Raw genomic sequence first — 17,341 nt, forward strand, 5'->3', positions numbered from 1 at the left:
CCCCAGTGGGCCAGAACAGTGGTCCCCTACTTACTGATTCCAGGGGACAATTTCCCATGAATTTCAAAGGACTGCCTTTGAACCTCATTACAAGGAGGCAGAGGCTTAGTATTAAGCTAGGGAAGAACAAATGGAACTCACTCTTTTTAGAAATAATTATGTGACTGGTATCATTTTTTTAAGTTTATGTATTTAATTTGAGAGACACAGAGACAGTGCCAGCGGGGGAGGGGCAGAGAGAGGGAGAGAGAGAATCCCAAGCAGGCTCCACACTGTCAGCACAGAGCCTGAGGGGGGGCCCGGACTCACAAACCGCGAGATCCTATGACCTGAGCCCAAACCAAGAGTCGGATGCTTAACCGACCGAGCCACCCGGGCGCCCCAATGAATGGTATCATTTATTGAGCACCTACTATATGCCAAGCCCTTACAACCACCGTAAGGAGTAGGTAGCAATAATATCCTTGTTTCCTAGATGAGGGATTCATCGTGTGGGCTCTTTGTTTCGATTCAACAAGGAGGTCCTGAATCCTACTGGAGGCGACATTCCATCTGGAGGCGACGGGAAGGTGAGCAAGAGAAAGGTGTCACTCTCCCGGAGCTCATCACTCGCAACCCAACCAAGACTTAGGGCCAATACAGGGGCGCCTGGGTGGCTCAGTCGGTCGAGCGTCCGACTTCGGCTCAGGTCACGATCTCGCGGTTAGGGAGTTTGAGCCCCGCGTCGGGCTCTGGGCTGACAGCTCGGAGCCTGGAGCCTGTTTCGGACTCTGTGTCTCCCTCTCTCTCTCTGCCCCTCCCCTGTTCATGCTCTCTGTCTCAAAAATAAATAAACGTTAAAAAAAAAAAAAGACTTAAGGCCAATCACAAAGACATGGAGTAAGAGTTTCAAGGGTGGAGGAAATCTAGTGCTCTTTGGAAGAGGCGACATTGAAATGGGTGGTGGCCCACGGAGACGAGGCAGGGGAGGGCCTACAGGCAGAGGGGCCGGCATGAGTGGAGACCCAAAACTGGGACATGAGGGGGCAGAGCAGACAGTATAAGGCAAGGACAGGTCAGGACCAGCCCGCAGAGAGTTCGAGCGTCGGCGTGCAGGGTTTAAACTACAAGCCGCATGCAGGCAGCTGGGGCCGGTGAAATATCTGTGAAGAACAGAAAACACACAAGCTAGAAACCCGAGCCGTTTCCTTCTCCCCTCTTATCCATCCAGCCACCGAGCACATGCACTTCCTGCCACAGTCCCCGCTGGGCAAACCTTTTAGTCTAGAGGGGAAATCCACATTCTCTCCCCGTCCAGGCCAACACAAAGTCCTGCCGGCTCTCCTCCCATGGCTCAGGAAATTGTCACCTCCTGTCCTGCCCCGCTATCACTGCCTACATCGAGGCCCCGCCAGCTGTCACCTGGACCGCAGCACTGGCTTCCTGACCAGGCTCGACTCCCCGCCCCCCCTGCCAGGCTCTCCTCCACTCTGGGCCAGCGTGATCTCGCCTCTGTGTAAATTCCATCACCACCACCTCTGCTCCCCACAGCGACCGGGATAAAAATCCACACCCCTGGGTCCTTCGCGCCCAACCCCGCCTATCTCTTCAGCTTCGTCCCCTGCCGCTCTCCCACTTGCTCCGATCACATCAAAACGTTGGTAGTTTCTCACACCTCCCAGCCCTTTCTGCACCTCCGCGCTTCGGCACTCTGTTTCTCTACCAGAACGGCGGCTTCTGGGGGCTGCGGCCACCTCCTCGTCGTCTTTATACCCCCCCTCATCGGACTGGGTGAGCGAGGAGATAAATTATGATTGGCTTTGAGTCCAAAGCGTCTCATGAAGCTTTCAGAGGGTTCAAGGTCAAATTCCTGTTCGTGCGTATTAATCCAAGAAACCCACGGAACACCACCTACGTGGCACTCTCTGTTCTAGATACTAGTACGTGGTGGTGGATGAAAGGCACGGACGGTCTAGAGCTCACAGTCTGAACAGATAAATACGTTCAACGTTCCGAGCGGAGGAGCAGAGGGTAGGACCGGGGTTCTCTCGTTCGCTGCTATGTCTCTGGTGTTTAGAAGGGGGCCTGGCCCCCAGTAGGCATCCTGAGAATACTGGGTGAGTGCAAGAATGAGTTCGGCTCAACGACGCCTAGCTTTGTTGGCCTGTGGCTAAGTTTCCCCGAACCTCATGAGAATGAGAACAGCCTCCTTGAAGAAGTTTCAAAGTATGATAAGCTTTTCTCTTCGTACGCAGCCTCTCGATGGGAATATTGTAAGCTCGAGTTAATAGGAGTTTGGATTTCCTCCCCCATGTGAAAGGTCGAATGCTGCCTTGCTGTATTCACACGCACACACATGCACACACGCACACACACACACAGCCTGAGACCTGCTCAGGCCTCAGTGGCCTTTGGCTGTTGGAGATGCTGATAGCATCTTGAGACACAGTACTGTCTGCCTAAAAGCTCTGCAGATGCCTCCTGCTTGGAATGCCCTGGGAGAGGCCCCCTCCCACTGTGGGAACTTTCCCACTGCATTCCACGGGGCAGGAAGTTGACCCCCAAAGCAATTCCACAGCCCTTACTCAGGCAAAATTCCTTTCAGTGGGACCCAATGTGCTCGGGTGCATTTACACATTTCAAGAACCAACTCATTAAAAAACATCCTCAAGATGAACATTTATTACAGGAAGGTCTATTTAACATTCTATGACTGCTTACTGAAAACCAAGAATTTAACCAGATATGATGTAGTATCTGTGCTCGATCCCTGTCGCTCTTGATAGCTCAATCTCAGGCTGTGTTTGCAAAGTAACCATCAGGAGAGCCTTAGGTTGAGTAGACGGACTTCAAGACAGCATCATCCCTTCCTATACAGCTCTTGGATATTTTCTCAGAGGTCAAACATCCACACGCTGGCCTGGCGGGACCCAGCTTCAACTTGCTGGTGACAGCTGATGAGCTCAGCCCATGAAACGGCCCAGCTGTACATGGCAGGGGAAAGGAGGCCAGAGGAAACGTGGGTGGGATTTGACAACAACTAGGAGTTAGCACTGGGTCTCAGGGACGTTCCTGTCACATGGGGTGTGTGAAAGCCAGCATCAGGGCACGCTGCGAGCTTAGTTTTACATGGGATATTGACAAGAATGGGGCCAATCTGAAGAGTTAGGAAGACTGCACTTTTAGCTTACAGACTCCGCTAACCCTGGGGCACAGAGTGTTCCATGTCAGTTACCTTTCAAGCTTCAGACCATCCCTCTCGGGACAGGAAGGGGGGACGCCAGCCAGGGGACGCACTGGTTCCTGGGGGGTGAGGTACCTCGTCCAGAGGCTGCGCGCCTGCTGAGTCCCGCTGCCTTGCCCTGCGCCTTTCTGATGGTGGCGGCTGTTCACGCTGCACGGGGCCCGGACTCTGTGTTGTGGCGGTGACACGCCAACCCTGACACGTGGCACGGTGTGGTGCCAGGCTGCCGGAATCGACAGGCAGCAGGGCCAGGGCACTCAACTCGCACCACAGCACTGGTGGTCCTTCCCAGGAGGTTAGCAGAACTCCCTAAGCAGAAGACCAGGGCCTCCGGCTCGGGGACCTGCCTTGACTTGAGACAGGACAAGTTCTACCTGGAAAGGGCAGGAAGCGAGCAGCTATGTCTTCGACCCAGGACCCTAGGCCCCGGCTTGCTCGTCCTTCGAATGCGGGGTCACAACAGGACCCTGGCTCACAGGTGAAATGTATGAACCTAGTAGGGGCTATTTTTTTTTTAACGTTTATTTATTTTGAGAGCGAGAGAGAATCCCAAGCTGGCTCCATGCTGTCAACGCAGAGCCCGACTTGGGGCGCGATCCCACGAACAGTGAGATCACGACCTGAGCCCAAATCAGAAGTCAGACGCTTTCCGACTGAGCCACCCAGGTGCCCTGAGGGCTATTCTTTGGAAGGTTCTCCCCCACTCCCCCCGTCCCAGCGCTCCCTTTTCCTTTTTTAAAACATCCTTATCTTGTGGGCTTCAAGTACTATACGAGATGATTTCATTTTCATCCAAACCTATTGCATATATCACAATTTTTTTTCCCCCTAAAACTAGTCACACTTTGACCCAAATAGCGATCATTTTCTGCAGACAACCGAGTCACGACCTTCCCTGAGAAATTCGCCTCGTACCTACCAGGGTGGCTTAGAAGTTGTTCTCTGGTCCTATCATTATTTTTAGAAAACTGTTTATGTGGGTTTTTTGCCCATGAAGCTCTTAAGACATCAAGAGAAGGGTGTGTTTTGCGTTCATTTGCATCTCCAGCACCGGCCCAGTGGAAATCTCAATAAATATTTCTCTATGGATGAAAAGAAAATTGATCAGACATACGTCGACCTGATTCTCCACGTGAGCCGGGCAAAAAGTGCTACCCCTTGTTATCTAAAATCCAAAAACCAATAACCCAGCTAATTTCTCTAAGGCTTATTGGACTAATAAAATTGGCTTTCATACTATTTATAAAGCTTTTGAGGAATCTTTGGACACCAATTTGGAACCTCTCTTAAGGACGGAGTGACATGGAAAGACTATTCAAATTAAACTTTCAGAAGTGAGCTTTCAAGGATAGTTCTAGGTAAAAGGTGTTTAAGATTGCCATCACGTGCCTTCAGCTCGACGACACATTTTTAGGAAAGCTAGTAAAGCTAAACTCCTTAGGCCACAGAGGAATTTTGTGGTCTGGAACACCATTTGGGTGACTCACTGGTTAAGTGTCGGAAGACTGTAATGCAGAAAGTTTTGTTGAAGTTAATGTGGTTTAACACGTTAACAAACAGCAACGTTAGCTAATATTTAAAAAGCTTCTATTATATGGCAGATAGTGTTCTAAGTGTGTTAATCCTTACACCCCAGCAAGGCTGGTGTACCATTACTAACGTCTGTTTTGCAGATGAACATACGGAAGCACCAGGAAGGTGAGTAATTGGCCCAAGGGCACACGCTCAGGAGGGGTGATGACCGGGCTTCACGCAGGGGGTCCTCTCCTGCCTTCCAACCCAGAGGCAGTAGAGCAGAATGGTTCTGCCCCACACGTTCAGTGCTCAGCTCCACCCCTCCTAGCTTCGTAACCCTGAACCAAGTACTAAATCCTTCTGTGCTTCAGATTCTTGTCCACCAATGGGAAAAAAAAATCCCCACTGGGTTGTCACCAAAGTTAGCTAGACTAACGCATGTTCAATGAGCAGAAGATATCATGGCTGAATTCCATCACCATATTTTGAATTCCTGATCAAGGCCAGCTTGATGTCATTGTTTAGACTCAAGTACGAAGGCACGCACATCCCGTCCTCTGGCCCTCCTGTGTGAAATCAGTGAGTAGAGAGTTCATGTCTCCATTGCCAGCGCTGGTCTCTCCTCGGGAACCCTTCTAAATTGCCAACACCCAGGAGAACAGTAACATCAATCACCAACATCTTCATGTGAATTAGTTTATCACATCCTTCCTAGTGCCAGGCTAGCTTGGGGGGTGGGGGGTGGGTAGTGAATTTGGGGCAGGATTCAGGAAGAGAGGAGCCAAAGCAGAGGACCGTCCAGCCTCAGAGGAGTGTCAAAAAGAAACGAGACCCGAAGGCTGGCCTGGCCAAGGGGGATAAAAGGGAGGCACTGCATACCTGAGATAATTTTGAGCTTTTCCTATTCTGTACTCTCAGAATTTATTAAGGAACACAGCGTATGTTTCCTGCTGTGGGGGTCCTTTCCTGAAACGTGTTAATGTGCAATCATTATGGCATAACATTTACAGATCTCACCTCTGATGCCTTTCCATTTAGACTGCAGGACCCTGAGGCAGTCCTTTGGTGCTTTCCATGATTTTCCTATCCATCCGTCGTCCCCAAAAGAATGTCTAACGTGGAATTTTCTCCTGTGTAATTCTAAGGGCTACTGAAACCGTACTTCAATAGCAAGGCTTAAATTTGTTATCCGAATGTATTTACACACACGTTGTGGTTCTTACTTGCAATAATAATTCTAAAGTCGAGTTTATCTTAAGTCCTTGGGTGAAAACGTGCCCCGCTTTCATTGAAACGGTCCCACTGCGTTCCATGGGCTCTTGAGTGCTGTGTCAATTTCAGAAATTATTTTGGTTACTGACAGTTTTGTGTTGTTGTTTTTAATGTCAGAACTTCCCCTCTGAGAGTTCCACGTGTGCTCCTGGACCGTCCAAAGCAAACAAGACCTGGGATTATTTAAAGAAGCTACTTTGACTCCACAGTCCACTCATCCTTTTCAGATACAAAAATAACACATTGTTTTATCTATGAGTATAAGAATCCTTTTTCAAGGGAAATAAAAAGAGCAGACAGTTTCCTTCCTGGCTAATTCACGAACCTCTTCAAATCTGTTAAACACAGCCACAGACACAACTCATTTGCTCGGTTTCATTTCCTAAACCCCACCTGACAAGATAGGTCAGCTTGCAGGGTCTGCGTGCATATTTTAGGAGATCAAGTCTGAAGCTAGGGAACGTTTCACAGCCACCAGAGAGCCAGGATCTGATTTCAGTGATAAAATTACCGAGCAGGTACGGCATCGAGCTATTCTGAAGAGCATCTGGGGACCAACTTTTCATTCAGTGAGCCCCGAGGACTTCCACTCAAGGTACGGCATCTGACTAATAAGATTCACTCAAGAGCCACTTTTTAGGAATCTCCTTATCCAAAATTATGTATGGAGCTGAAACCTACCTCCTGACACATCACCACCACCTCCCTTCCTTGGTTCCGGGTATCTTTTCTGGTGTACCAAAGAATGAGTTAGAAAGTCTCCCCGGGGGTGAAGCTTTTTAAATATTTACGGAAAACAATAATATCACCCCTTAGTTTTTAGACTAACAATCCTCATTTCCTTACGCTGCTCCATCGTTACCCTATTAGGATACGGTCCCATTTATGTTACACTCCTCTTATAAATGGGTACAGTGTTTCAGGTAGTTTGATGACCGCTTGATCAGGCCATCTGTTTTTAAGGGGAGAGGGGAGTTTTGCCGTCACTCCGAGAGCAGGGGGCGGGGTGGGGGGACTACAAAAGAGAGCAAGGAAGAAGGCAGAAAAACATGAAAAGCAGACACAAGAACTCGAAGAGCACGGCAGCCGGGGACAGTGACGGGTGAAAAGAAAGAGCCACGTATGTCAAGTCTGTAGGCACCTCGTAAACGTGATCATTTCCCCAGGCGCTACTGAAGATCAACGCCACATCAGGGAAAAGAGGTCATGAGTCAAAAGTACCAGTTCTTCAGAAAACCCAGCGGGCTGGCCACCAGGAAGGAGGTAAAATCACCTAGACTTTGTTGTTGCCAAGGGACACAACGTAGAAGGTGCACTGTTGCCTCATAGCTCACTGCCCCGTTCACCTTGCCAATCCGACGTCCTCCGAGGCTTCCTTTAGACCCCGGCTCGCTACCCACGTCCCTTCTTGCCTCTGCGACCTCCCTGAGCTCTGATTAGTGGCCCTGGGTGGTGTATTGGCTGCAAACTAGCGCTTCGACTTCACCCTGGGGAGGAGCTCAAAGTGCCTATTGATCCGGCTCTAATGGTTTCCGTGTGCACCTTAATCTCCTTCCAGCTAGGTTTTCAAGGCCCCCGGAGGGGAGGGGAGATGGCTTCCACTTCCTTACGCTGCCCAGCCCTGGGCACATAAATATGTTGCTGAGTTACCGGCGAACTGGGATTGGCTTAAGTCTATTGCCAGATATTGCAATATATATATCCAGAAATTGCAAGATATTGACGTATGTCTCTTTTCAGACATTCAGTGGTGGTTTTCTACGTGGATCAACCCGCGGATACATTTTTCAGACGCTCTGGGATAGAGGAGTGAACGATACGCCGTGGTAAGCACCGCGTCAAAGGTGTACGTCAAGTGCTCTGGGAGCACAGAGGGAGATGATGGTAAGGCGGGAGCACCCTTCCTCTCCCCCTGTAGCAAGAGCAGAACTGAGCTGTCCGGATGAGTAGGGCTCATCCGGGGGAGAACGAGGCGGGAAGGAAGGCCGTGGAGACCAAAGGAAAGTGCTGTGGGCAGGCAGATGAGGGACAGCGGATCTGCAGGGGGTTCCGGGCAGGTGCACGGCTGGGGAGCTCAGGTGTGAAGGGAGGGATGAGCCACGAGGCTGCAGGAGGCCAGGAAGGACCTGGATGAGGATAACAGGCCATCAGGAACCACTACATATTTGAAGCAGGGGAGTCATCTGTCGTAAGATTAGTCATTCAAAAGGATCACGGTAGGGGTGCCTCGGTGGCTCAGTCGGTTGAGTATCCGACTTTGGCTCAGGTCATGATCTCGAGGTTTGGGAGTCTGAGCCCCGTATCAGGCTGGCTGCTGTCAGCGCAGAGCCCGCTTCAGATCTCTCTCTCAAAAATAAAAAAAATACAGAAAATAAAATAAAATAAAAAAGATCCTCTAGAATTGGAAGACGATCGAAGGAGAGGGAAGTAGGTAGGCTGCCTGGGAGGCTGAGAATTGACGTCGGGAGAGGACAGGGTCAGGACCTCCGTAGCGGCAGCTGACGTGGGCAACTGTCTCCCCTTTCCTCAGAAGCAAATGACCCAGGCCGATGGAAACGTGTAGAAATGATCAGTGGCAGCCAGATTCTTAATGCTGTCTGGCTTTCCAGAGGAGCGTGTAGTGGGAAAAGGAATCACTGCAGGAAATGAGAACCAGGTAGAGAGAAACCCAAATAAAAGGACGTAATGGAAAAAGTCCAACAGCTCGATTTTAGGCCAAGGCCTCGAGGACAAGTCCCCGCAGCACATCAGGGGTGGGAAGCCCGGAGGGAGGGCGGCAGTGTTCCACAGCTACGGGACACGGCCCCCGGTCAGCCTCACCGTGCGTGTGTCATGTGACTTTGGGCAAATAACTTAACCCTCTGGACTGCCCATCTTCCCGTCTGTAGACTGAAGATAATACTGGTTACTTCTTTGGATTCTTACGGCGCTCATGGGATCAGGGATGCCCGTTACGTAGCAACGTCTGCATAGAAAGATACCGAATAAAGCCTCCTGCTAAGTGCTGGGCACGGGCGTGGGGTACAAAAGTATGTCAGACCCCACTCCCGCCTCTCAAGGTCTACAGTTCAGTAGGGGAGACAGGCCTAGGGACGCCTAATTAACCCCCAAAGGCAGAATACAGGAAGTACTGATGAGAAGATTCGAGAACCATGGAGAGCGAGGGCAGAGAAGAGGGTGGGTATCCGAGTCAGCTGTTGATCCTGGAGGACGCTGCTGACTACAAAGTATCTAATCTACACTGGACACGGGGGAGAAGGACCATCAGGCTGCCATGGGGAGGACGGCCGGACAAAAGACATTCTGGGCTGTGTTCGCATGGGGCCGCCCTCAGCAGCGGGTGTGAGTCAGGCTCTCTGATGGCCAGAGTGCGGGCTCCTAGGCCAGCCTGGGAGCCTCCACGGTGCCATGGCTCCGCCTGTGGGCAGAAAAAGCCTCCCAGCAGGGGGGACTACTCCCAGAGGGTAGACTTGTGACAAATAGGAGGGGGGCGGTCGTGACTGTGGGCAGAAGAAATGCACGGATGCCTTGAAGCGACGTGGCTTCCGGGAAACCCAGATCAGCCTGGCAGAAAAGGCGAAGGGAGAGGAAGGAAAGTCTCTGTGGAGACCCATAAACTTGTGTCAATATCCCTCCGGGCAAGGCCTTCTCCCAAGCCATCAGCTGCCCGGCCGTTGGGTCAGATGCCAGCCCCGGTTCCCTGGTAGAGGCAGAGGAGAGTAGGGATGCACGGCAGGAGGGTGCGTACGGGGCTGGGGCGCACATGAGAAGAACCCGGCTCTCGTGCTCGTCTGCCCTCACTTGGCTACAGGATGAAGGTCAGTCATTTCACTCCTGCCTGGGGCTTCATAACTGCTCTGTTGTCAGCACAGGGCGGGAAATGCCCTCTGGACTGCGGAGTGGGCACCTCCTTGCCCTCTGTGGCCACCCCTGTCTCAGATCTGTGGCCCTCCCTGGCCTGACACAGTTACTCCCCGACGGCCACATCTGGAGTCCTTGTTTAAAAGTAAATGAAAGGTCCTTTGAAGAGGGAGGTGTTCTCTTCAGGGGTAAGCAGACGAGTCAAAAGAATACTCTGAGATGAGGATTATTTGGGAGAGAAACAGGACCATTACTCTAAGTATTTGGGGGATGCTAATCCCCACTTTTCCTGGAAGTATAGATTTGTGGGAGCGTGGTTTTGGGATTTTTCAGGAGACTGTCTAAAATCATCTACTCGTTGGGGCACCTGGGGGGCTCGGCCATTACAGTGTTGGACTCTTGATTTCAGCTCAGGTCATGATCCCATGGTTCGTGGGTTCGAGCCCCGAGTCGGACTCAGGGCTGACAGCATGGAGCCTGCCTGTGGGATTTTCTCTCTCTTTCCGCCCCTCCCCCACGCGTATTAATGCGCGCACGCTCTCTCTCTCAAAATAAACTCAAAAAAATAAATAAAATCCTCTCCTCATAAAAGAATGGGGACGATGCTCTGTTTTAAAGGAGTCTGAATTCTCAGAATTATAATCTTTAAGCCATGTAAGTTTCCAGGGCGGAAGAACTGATCTATTTCCCCTGCCAGGAGTATTTCCATAGTCTGAAGTCTCCCGGGGAGCCTGGAAACAGAGTCCCCAACAAATTGCATCTTTTCATGTAAACCTCAATAGGCCATAGATATTTAGGTCCAAGGAGGTGTCAATTTGATATTTTATGATGCTGTAAATGTTATGTTTTGCATGACTTCTGGCATCGGAGGACTGCAATTGCCGTCTAAACTGGTTTCCAAATGGGAGCCACATGGCCACAGCCCCGAGTAGGATTAGGCCGCTTTGGATTTTGCTGCTCAGCGAACTATCTGAGGCCTCCGAAGAGGAAGCACTTGGAATATTTTTCTCAAATGTGGTCTGTTTTTTTATGTGTTGCTTCTCCCTGATAATATTTTGCAGCCTACTTCGTGTTAAAAAAAAAAAAAACCCAGCTTACGAAGACACTCAGAAGAGAGGCGTACAGATATCTCACTCGTGGGAATCGGAAAAGGAAAAAGAACGAACTGTGGGTTTTCCCCTCTACCTACACCCCTCTTCCTCCTTGGGTTTCTTTGTCACAGGTGTGGCCACTGCGGTCACTCTCTATGGGTCAATGCCGTCCCTCGGGCGGCAGCTGGCTTTCCTCCCTTCTGGGAACTACTTCCCTGCAGAGACCGTGTTCGGGTGGCCGGCCAGTGTCTTCCCCTTCTGCCTTGCCAGGCCACCCAGCAGGTCCCTTCCCGGAGCGACAGGGAAGGGGCGAGGAGGTCAGGGAAAGGAACAGGCTGGGGCGGCAGCGGGAGACCGGGAGGTGGAAAGTTGAACAGGGATACAGCCGTCTGAGCTGGTTCTGGTTGCTTTCTGAAGCCGGTTTACCTTGAACAGTGAGGTATGCCGAGCTTTCCACGGACCCCTTCTGGTTGGTGGCTCTGCAGTGATATGCACCTTCGTCGTCTTCTGTGACTCTTTCAAGAAACAGCGTGCTGCTTCCCGGTCCTAAGATAATTCCTGAGGAGGGAGAGATGTTTACATTAGCGGGCCCGGGGGACAGACAAAAACAGCTACTTCTGTCGTACTACCCTTTGCCTATAGTTATGCGTTCAGACGAGGAAATCCGAGCTCTAGGCAACCTTGGGCCCGGCGGCCTGTTTGTGTTTTCTGGGTCCAGGCTTTTGAACAGCACCTTCACCATGCAGCAGAGCTCGGACACCGCCCCCCCCCCCCCGCCCCTTCTGGAGGTGATGGGACCCAGGCCGTTCACCGTGTGGAGAGAAAGGAGGTGGGGCATCTTTCAAGAGCCAACGTCAAGGGCGCACCACATCCAATAATAACACCACTTACCGGGGGGTCTGCTGGGTGTTAGCACCGCACGGGCCACTTCACATCCTGACATTTACAGCCAGCCCGCAGGGTCTTTGTGTCTCCATTTGGAAACAGATTTGGCGAGGTGAACCCCCACCAAATACACATATATCATCCCTCCCCCCCCCCCACCCCAGCAAACAGGAAGTGTTTCTTGAATGAGGATGAGTACATGTAGCCCAGCATACCCAATTAAATGCAAAGTCTGGGGAGGGAGGGAGACCAGTGAGAACCAGAATACACAGGAAGGCACCATGGAGGAACTGGGCCTTGGGCTGAGGTTTAAAGGATTCACAGAGGCCGCTGAAATCATGCTTGTTCTGAAATGGCGATACAATGGGTCTGCCCAGGCTACAGGCTGTATTTTGTCAAATGGTTTACATTTCCCCTGATTAAGAGAGCCATCCAATAAGGAAAACGTGAGAAATACTGGAAAGCATAAAGAAAATGTAAAACAAACGTACAATCTTTCCTCCCAGCTATTTTCCCTTTATTCTTCTTAAAGTGCACTTTTTAACAACCGTTCGCCCGTTCATGTACTATTTTTGAGCCCCGACTACACACCAGCCGCTATTCTAGATCTGGCGATATCGGACTGAGCGAGACACACGAACGCTCACCTACAAAGGCCTCCGATTGTGGTTTTAGAGAGTTACAAATAAGTAATTTAAAGGAACGATAAAGTCCGTAAAGAAGCTAAACCAGGTGAAGGGGACCATGGGTTATGGGTGGGGGGAGGGGTTAGGGGAAGCTCTCTTGGGAGATGACATCTGAGCAGAGACCCGAGACCCGAAAGACGGCGGAAGATGAGCTATTTGGAGATCTGGAAGGGGTATCTGAGGCACATAGGGAGGAGGATCTCTAAAGTCCCCGGGGCAGCAATGAGTTTCAGGGACAGGGAAAAGACCACTGCAGACTTTAGCTAGCAAGCAGGACAGGGGAGGGTTTGCAAGGCCCGACCATGAATGACCACAGGCCATGGTAAGAATTTAAGGTTTTGCTCTAAGCGCCGGAAAAAGCCACTGGAGGGTTATATCTAACCGCTCGTAACTATAAATAAGAGTGCAATTCACACAGCTTTAGGCATAAAGATTACTCTCTATTTCGGATTGCTTCCTTAGGAAATATTTTCAGAAACAGGCGTATTAGGTCAAGAGCTCGTGATTCTTACAACCGCACTGCCTTCCAAAAAGATTATACCCATTAACGTGTCCACCAGCAGAGAAGAGGCTCTTATGTCTCTCCTGCCCATGACGAGCGGGACCATCTAAAAAGATAAAATACAAAACACAAACCTTTGCTGGTTTGAAAGCGGACTTGGTAGCCATTTTTATTTTGAAAGCACCCGTCCGGGGTGCTTGACTAGAAAAAGTGAGTTCAGATTGAGGAGAGCTTTGAACCCCTGGCCGAGGAGTTTCCGTTTCGGTGTAGAAGGAAGAGAGGGGCTCACAGAGGTTTTTGAGCAGGGAAATGACCTAAGGAAAGCAATGTTTGAGGAAGTTTAGTCTAGAGGGAGAAGACGGGGTAGGCCGCCGAGGGGGAAAAGCGGCATCTGGAGTTCAGCTCACCAGCTGTAATCCGGGCAAGGAATACGGGGCATCCAAATCCGGATGAAGGAACAGGAAGCAGAGAGGAAGAAACGTAAACAGACACTTGGCAGAAGCAACCAGCACGAGTTGCCCCCTCCTGGAGGCAGGAGTGGACAGAGAGGAGTGCGAGACGGTTCTGGTCTTCTAAGCCCAGGAAATGGGGGGTGGGGTGGGGGGGGGATGCGTGAGACTCTCCCCACAGCCTTGGCTACAGCATTTCACGCCTGTGAGTATGTCTCCCCATGGGTACGATGAGAATAATACCTGCTTTGCCTATTTTATGGTATCGCCGTGAGGGCCAATGGAGATAACTGCAGTGAGAGTTCTGGAAAGGGGAAGACAGGGCACCTGTGGGAATCGCAGGAAGTCAGAGCGTGTGGCTGGAGCGAGGGCTACCAAGGGCGACGAGCATTCATGGCAGCAGCGGTCTCCTACTCATGAGTGTCACTGCAGCAGCCCTGACCTCCACCAACTTTCTGTCGCCCCGGTCTTGGTTTGAGGCTAACACAACGAACAAAGGAAGGCCCAACACCTTGGGTGTCACTCGAGGAGACAGGGGCGTAGTTGCCAAGGTGAAAAGACAGTGTCAAGGATGCCGTGGAGCTAACGCCACCGGGCCGTTTCCTGTTTCGGTCGCGCGGAGGAGGCGACAGGGTGACGGGGTGTCCCAAGCCACCCAGCGAAGCTCTTCTTTCCCACCGGCCCTCACGCGACGCTCCGACAAGCGGCGCAGACATGGGAACATCAGCCGCGTTCTCACTCTCTGCTCTCGATGTTTCTTGCCCTTCTGGCCAACACAGGCCAGTTACTACCTCTACTATGCTTCCTCATCCCCCAGATCTGCTCGCACTTACGCGTAGTTGTGTCCCCTGGTTTCTTTAACGCCTTAACCTTCATGCCGCTCACTTCACCCGACCCGGTCCCTACGACATAGATGCTGTTTATTCTACTGAGGAGCGCACCCTCTGCAAAGGGCTTTCTTTTTAGCTTTTTCATTGGGATCCGTTTCAAACATTTAAAAGTACAGGAAAACTAGAACCCATGTGCCCACCACGAAGAGAGCCAGATGTCAACTTTTGGCCATACTGGCTCTAGACCCCCTCCCCCCCCTCTTTTTATACGAATACAATTCACAGATACCTCATCCCCTTCCCTCTCCTCTCTCCAGAGGCATCGCTATCCTAAAGGTGGGGTGTTATCATCCTCAGGCATGTTTTTGTGCTTTTTCCACATAGGTATGTACCTCCGTAGAAGAGGTAATATTGTTTTGTGCCTTTAAAAATTCTAAATAAAAGGCACCATACAGTAGATGCCTTTTCTCAACTTTTCCTATTTAATGATGTTTTGATATTTATCCTGGTTGATGCATGTAGAACAGAGTTCATTGTTTTTCAAACGTTTATTTATTCTGAGTGAGAGAGCCCAAGAGGGCAAGTGGGCAGGAGGGGGTGGGGCAGAGAGAGATTGAGAGAGAGAGAGAGAGAGAGAGAGAGAATTCCAAGCAGACTACGCTATCCGTGCACAGCCGGACATGGGGCTCAACCTCACGAACCATGAGATCGTGACCTGAGCTGAAACGAACGCTTAACCAACTGAGCCACCCAGGCGCCCCTGGCGTTCATTTTTAACTCATGTATAAAACTCATATTTAGCTCATCATATACAAAAAAATACACTTTTCTACCATAAGGTAGTTTTCGCTTTTTTGCTCCCATGAAGAAGGCTGCCAGCGCACCTGTCCCAGACAGTTGTACATGGTTATGCACACATCTCCTTGTGCTGGGTTATAGAGTCCACCGATTTTCAACTCCACCAAGAATTACAGAATGTCTTCCAAGATACTACTGATTTATACTTTCACTAACACTAAGAGCTGCCCTTCCCCATACTTCCCGATACTTGGAGCTGTCAGATGTTTTAATTGGGGGCAAAATGACGGGTGTGAGACGGCATCTCACGGCGGTGTTAACCTACATTTCTCTGATTACCGGGTAGGTGGAACATGGAGCATCATTTTCCATTTTTTTTTTTGGCCATGAAGGCTTCCTTTCCTGGGAATTACCTCTTCATGTCCCCCACCCATTTTTCTATTAGCTTATTTGTCTTTTTCGCAGCGATTTTAGGTTCTCTATATGTTTTGGGTACTAATTCCTTATTGGTTAAATATGCTGCAAGGTCCCCCCAACATTCTACGAACAGTCTTTGAAACTGTGAATTTTTAATACAAAAGTTTAAAAAATTCTAATGTAGTCAAATTTGTTAATATTCTCAATTATCCTTTGTGCTGCTTGTTCTATTTTATTTTTTATTTATTTTGAGAGAGAGACAGAGACCGTGAGCGGAGGAAGGACAGAGAGAGACACAAACACACAGAATCTGAAGCAGGCTCCAGGCTCTGAGCTGTCAGCACAGAGCCCGACTCGGGGCTCGAACTCATGAACCGTGAGATCATGACCTGAGCTGAAGTTGGACGTTCAACCGACTGAGCCCCCCAAGTGCCCCCTGTTGCTTGTTTTAAAAAGATGCTTTTCTACACTGATATTACAGCATTTCCCTTATATACTTTTTTCCAAAAATAAAATCTCTTAAGAAGATTTACTTAGAGATTTGCCTTTTTTCATTTAGGTCTTTAATCCATCTGGATTTTCTTTTGGGGGCGGTATGCGTGTGGTATAAGAATTTGATTTTTACCACATAAATAATCAGTTATTCCAGCATCATTTACTGAATAATCTATTCTTCTCCCACTGAGTTATGATAACAGTTCTGTCAAGATACTAAGTTTCCATATATCTGTGTTTCTGTTTTTAGGCTCTTTGTTCACAGTGACCCATTTATCCCACACAAGTTATGACTGCTTGATAAAATGCGTCTTGATATTTGCTACAGTATGACTCCTTCTTCTTCATAATTATCTCAGCCCTTTACACGTCAATATGGATTTCAGTTTTAGCTAGTCGAATTCTGGGAGAAGTACTATTGGGATGTGGGTGGGGATTCCATTGAATTTATGTAATAATTTTGGGGAAAATTTGCATATTTATTTTTAGGTTGAAACAAATGAAATTGCCAATATTTTTGACCTACAAAAATGGCTCCAAAAAGGTTCCACTAATAATAAACATTCCCACCCAAGAATATAAAATATCTTTGGGTTGTTTGGGTATTCTTTTATGTCACCTGATAATTCTATGCTTTTCTCTTTAAATATCTTTTCAGTTATTTTTACTCCTAGATAGGTTGTAATTTTGTTGTGATGCAAAATGGTATTGGGTTCTCTGAAGGGTCACCATATATGAATTTTCTTGTTCCCCCTTGGGTGTGAATCATTAGAACTAACACGGAGAACTCACTTAGAAACATGATGTTCTACTTTGTGCTGTTGAGATAAGATAATTTAATTGTAGGCCTGCTTGCTTCTAGAGGGATCACCTAAGTAATTTCTGACCACTAAAAATAAAAATTCCTGTCAAAACACGATTTATTTCCCTTCGCTGAGAGAAGCTGTATCAGATTGGACGAACAGGGCACAGAGCAGGATTTGCAAGAGTAGATGTCTTCAGGGGCCGGGCGCATAACATAAATGAGTTGGGGATGAGATCATGGGAGAAGGACTGTGTCCCTCTGCGTTGTGTGGAGTGCTGAAGGACTGTCTCGCATCTAAAGATGGAAAGCATGAACTTCACTCCAACCAGTTGGAATTGGGGAATTTGAGTCCAGTGTTGTCTTTTGAGTTTTAAATTTTTTTTTTCAATGTTTATTCATTTTTGGGACAGAGAGAGACAGAGCATGAATGGGGGAGGGGCAGAGAGAGAGGGAGACACAGAATCGGAAACAGGCTCCAGGCTCTGAGCCATCAGCCCAGAGCCCGACGCGGG

The 17,341-nt window shown here is 49.4% G+C and overlaps 1 protein-coding gene across 2 annotated transcripts in view; it reads right to left on the minus strand.

The window, feature by feature from the left end:
- Window positions 1–17,341, minus strand: part of FLT1 (fms related receptor tyrosine kinase 1) — a 175,721-nt gene that overhangs the window by 40,619 nt on the left and 117,761 nt on the right. For both annotated transcript variants that reach the window (XM_030308446.1, XM_030308437.1), the window contains exon 15: window positions 11,389–11,520. In XM_030308446.1, coding sequence (XP_030164306.1) covers window positions 11,389–11,520 — 132 coding nt within the window. The remainder of the gene's footprint in view (window positions 1–11,388; window positions 11,521–17,341) is intronic.

This window comes from Lynx canadensis, chromosome A1 (genome assembly GCF_007474595.2).
Source record: "Lynx canadensis isolate LIC74 chromosome A1, mLynCan4.pri.v2, whole genome shotgun sequence".
Lineage (NCBI taxonomy): Eukaryota > Metazoa > Chordata > Mammalia > Carnivora > Felidae > Lynx > Lynx canadensis.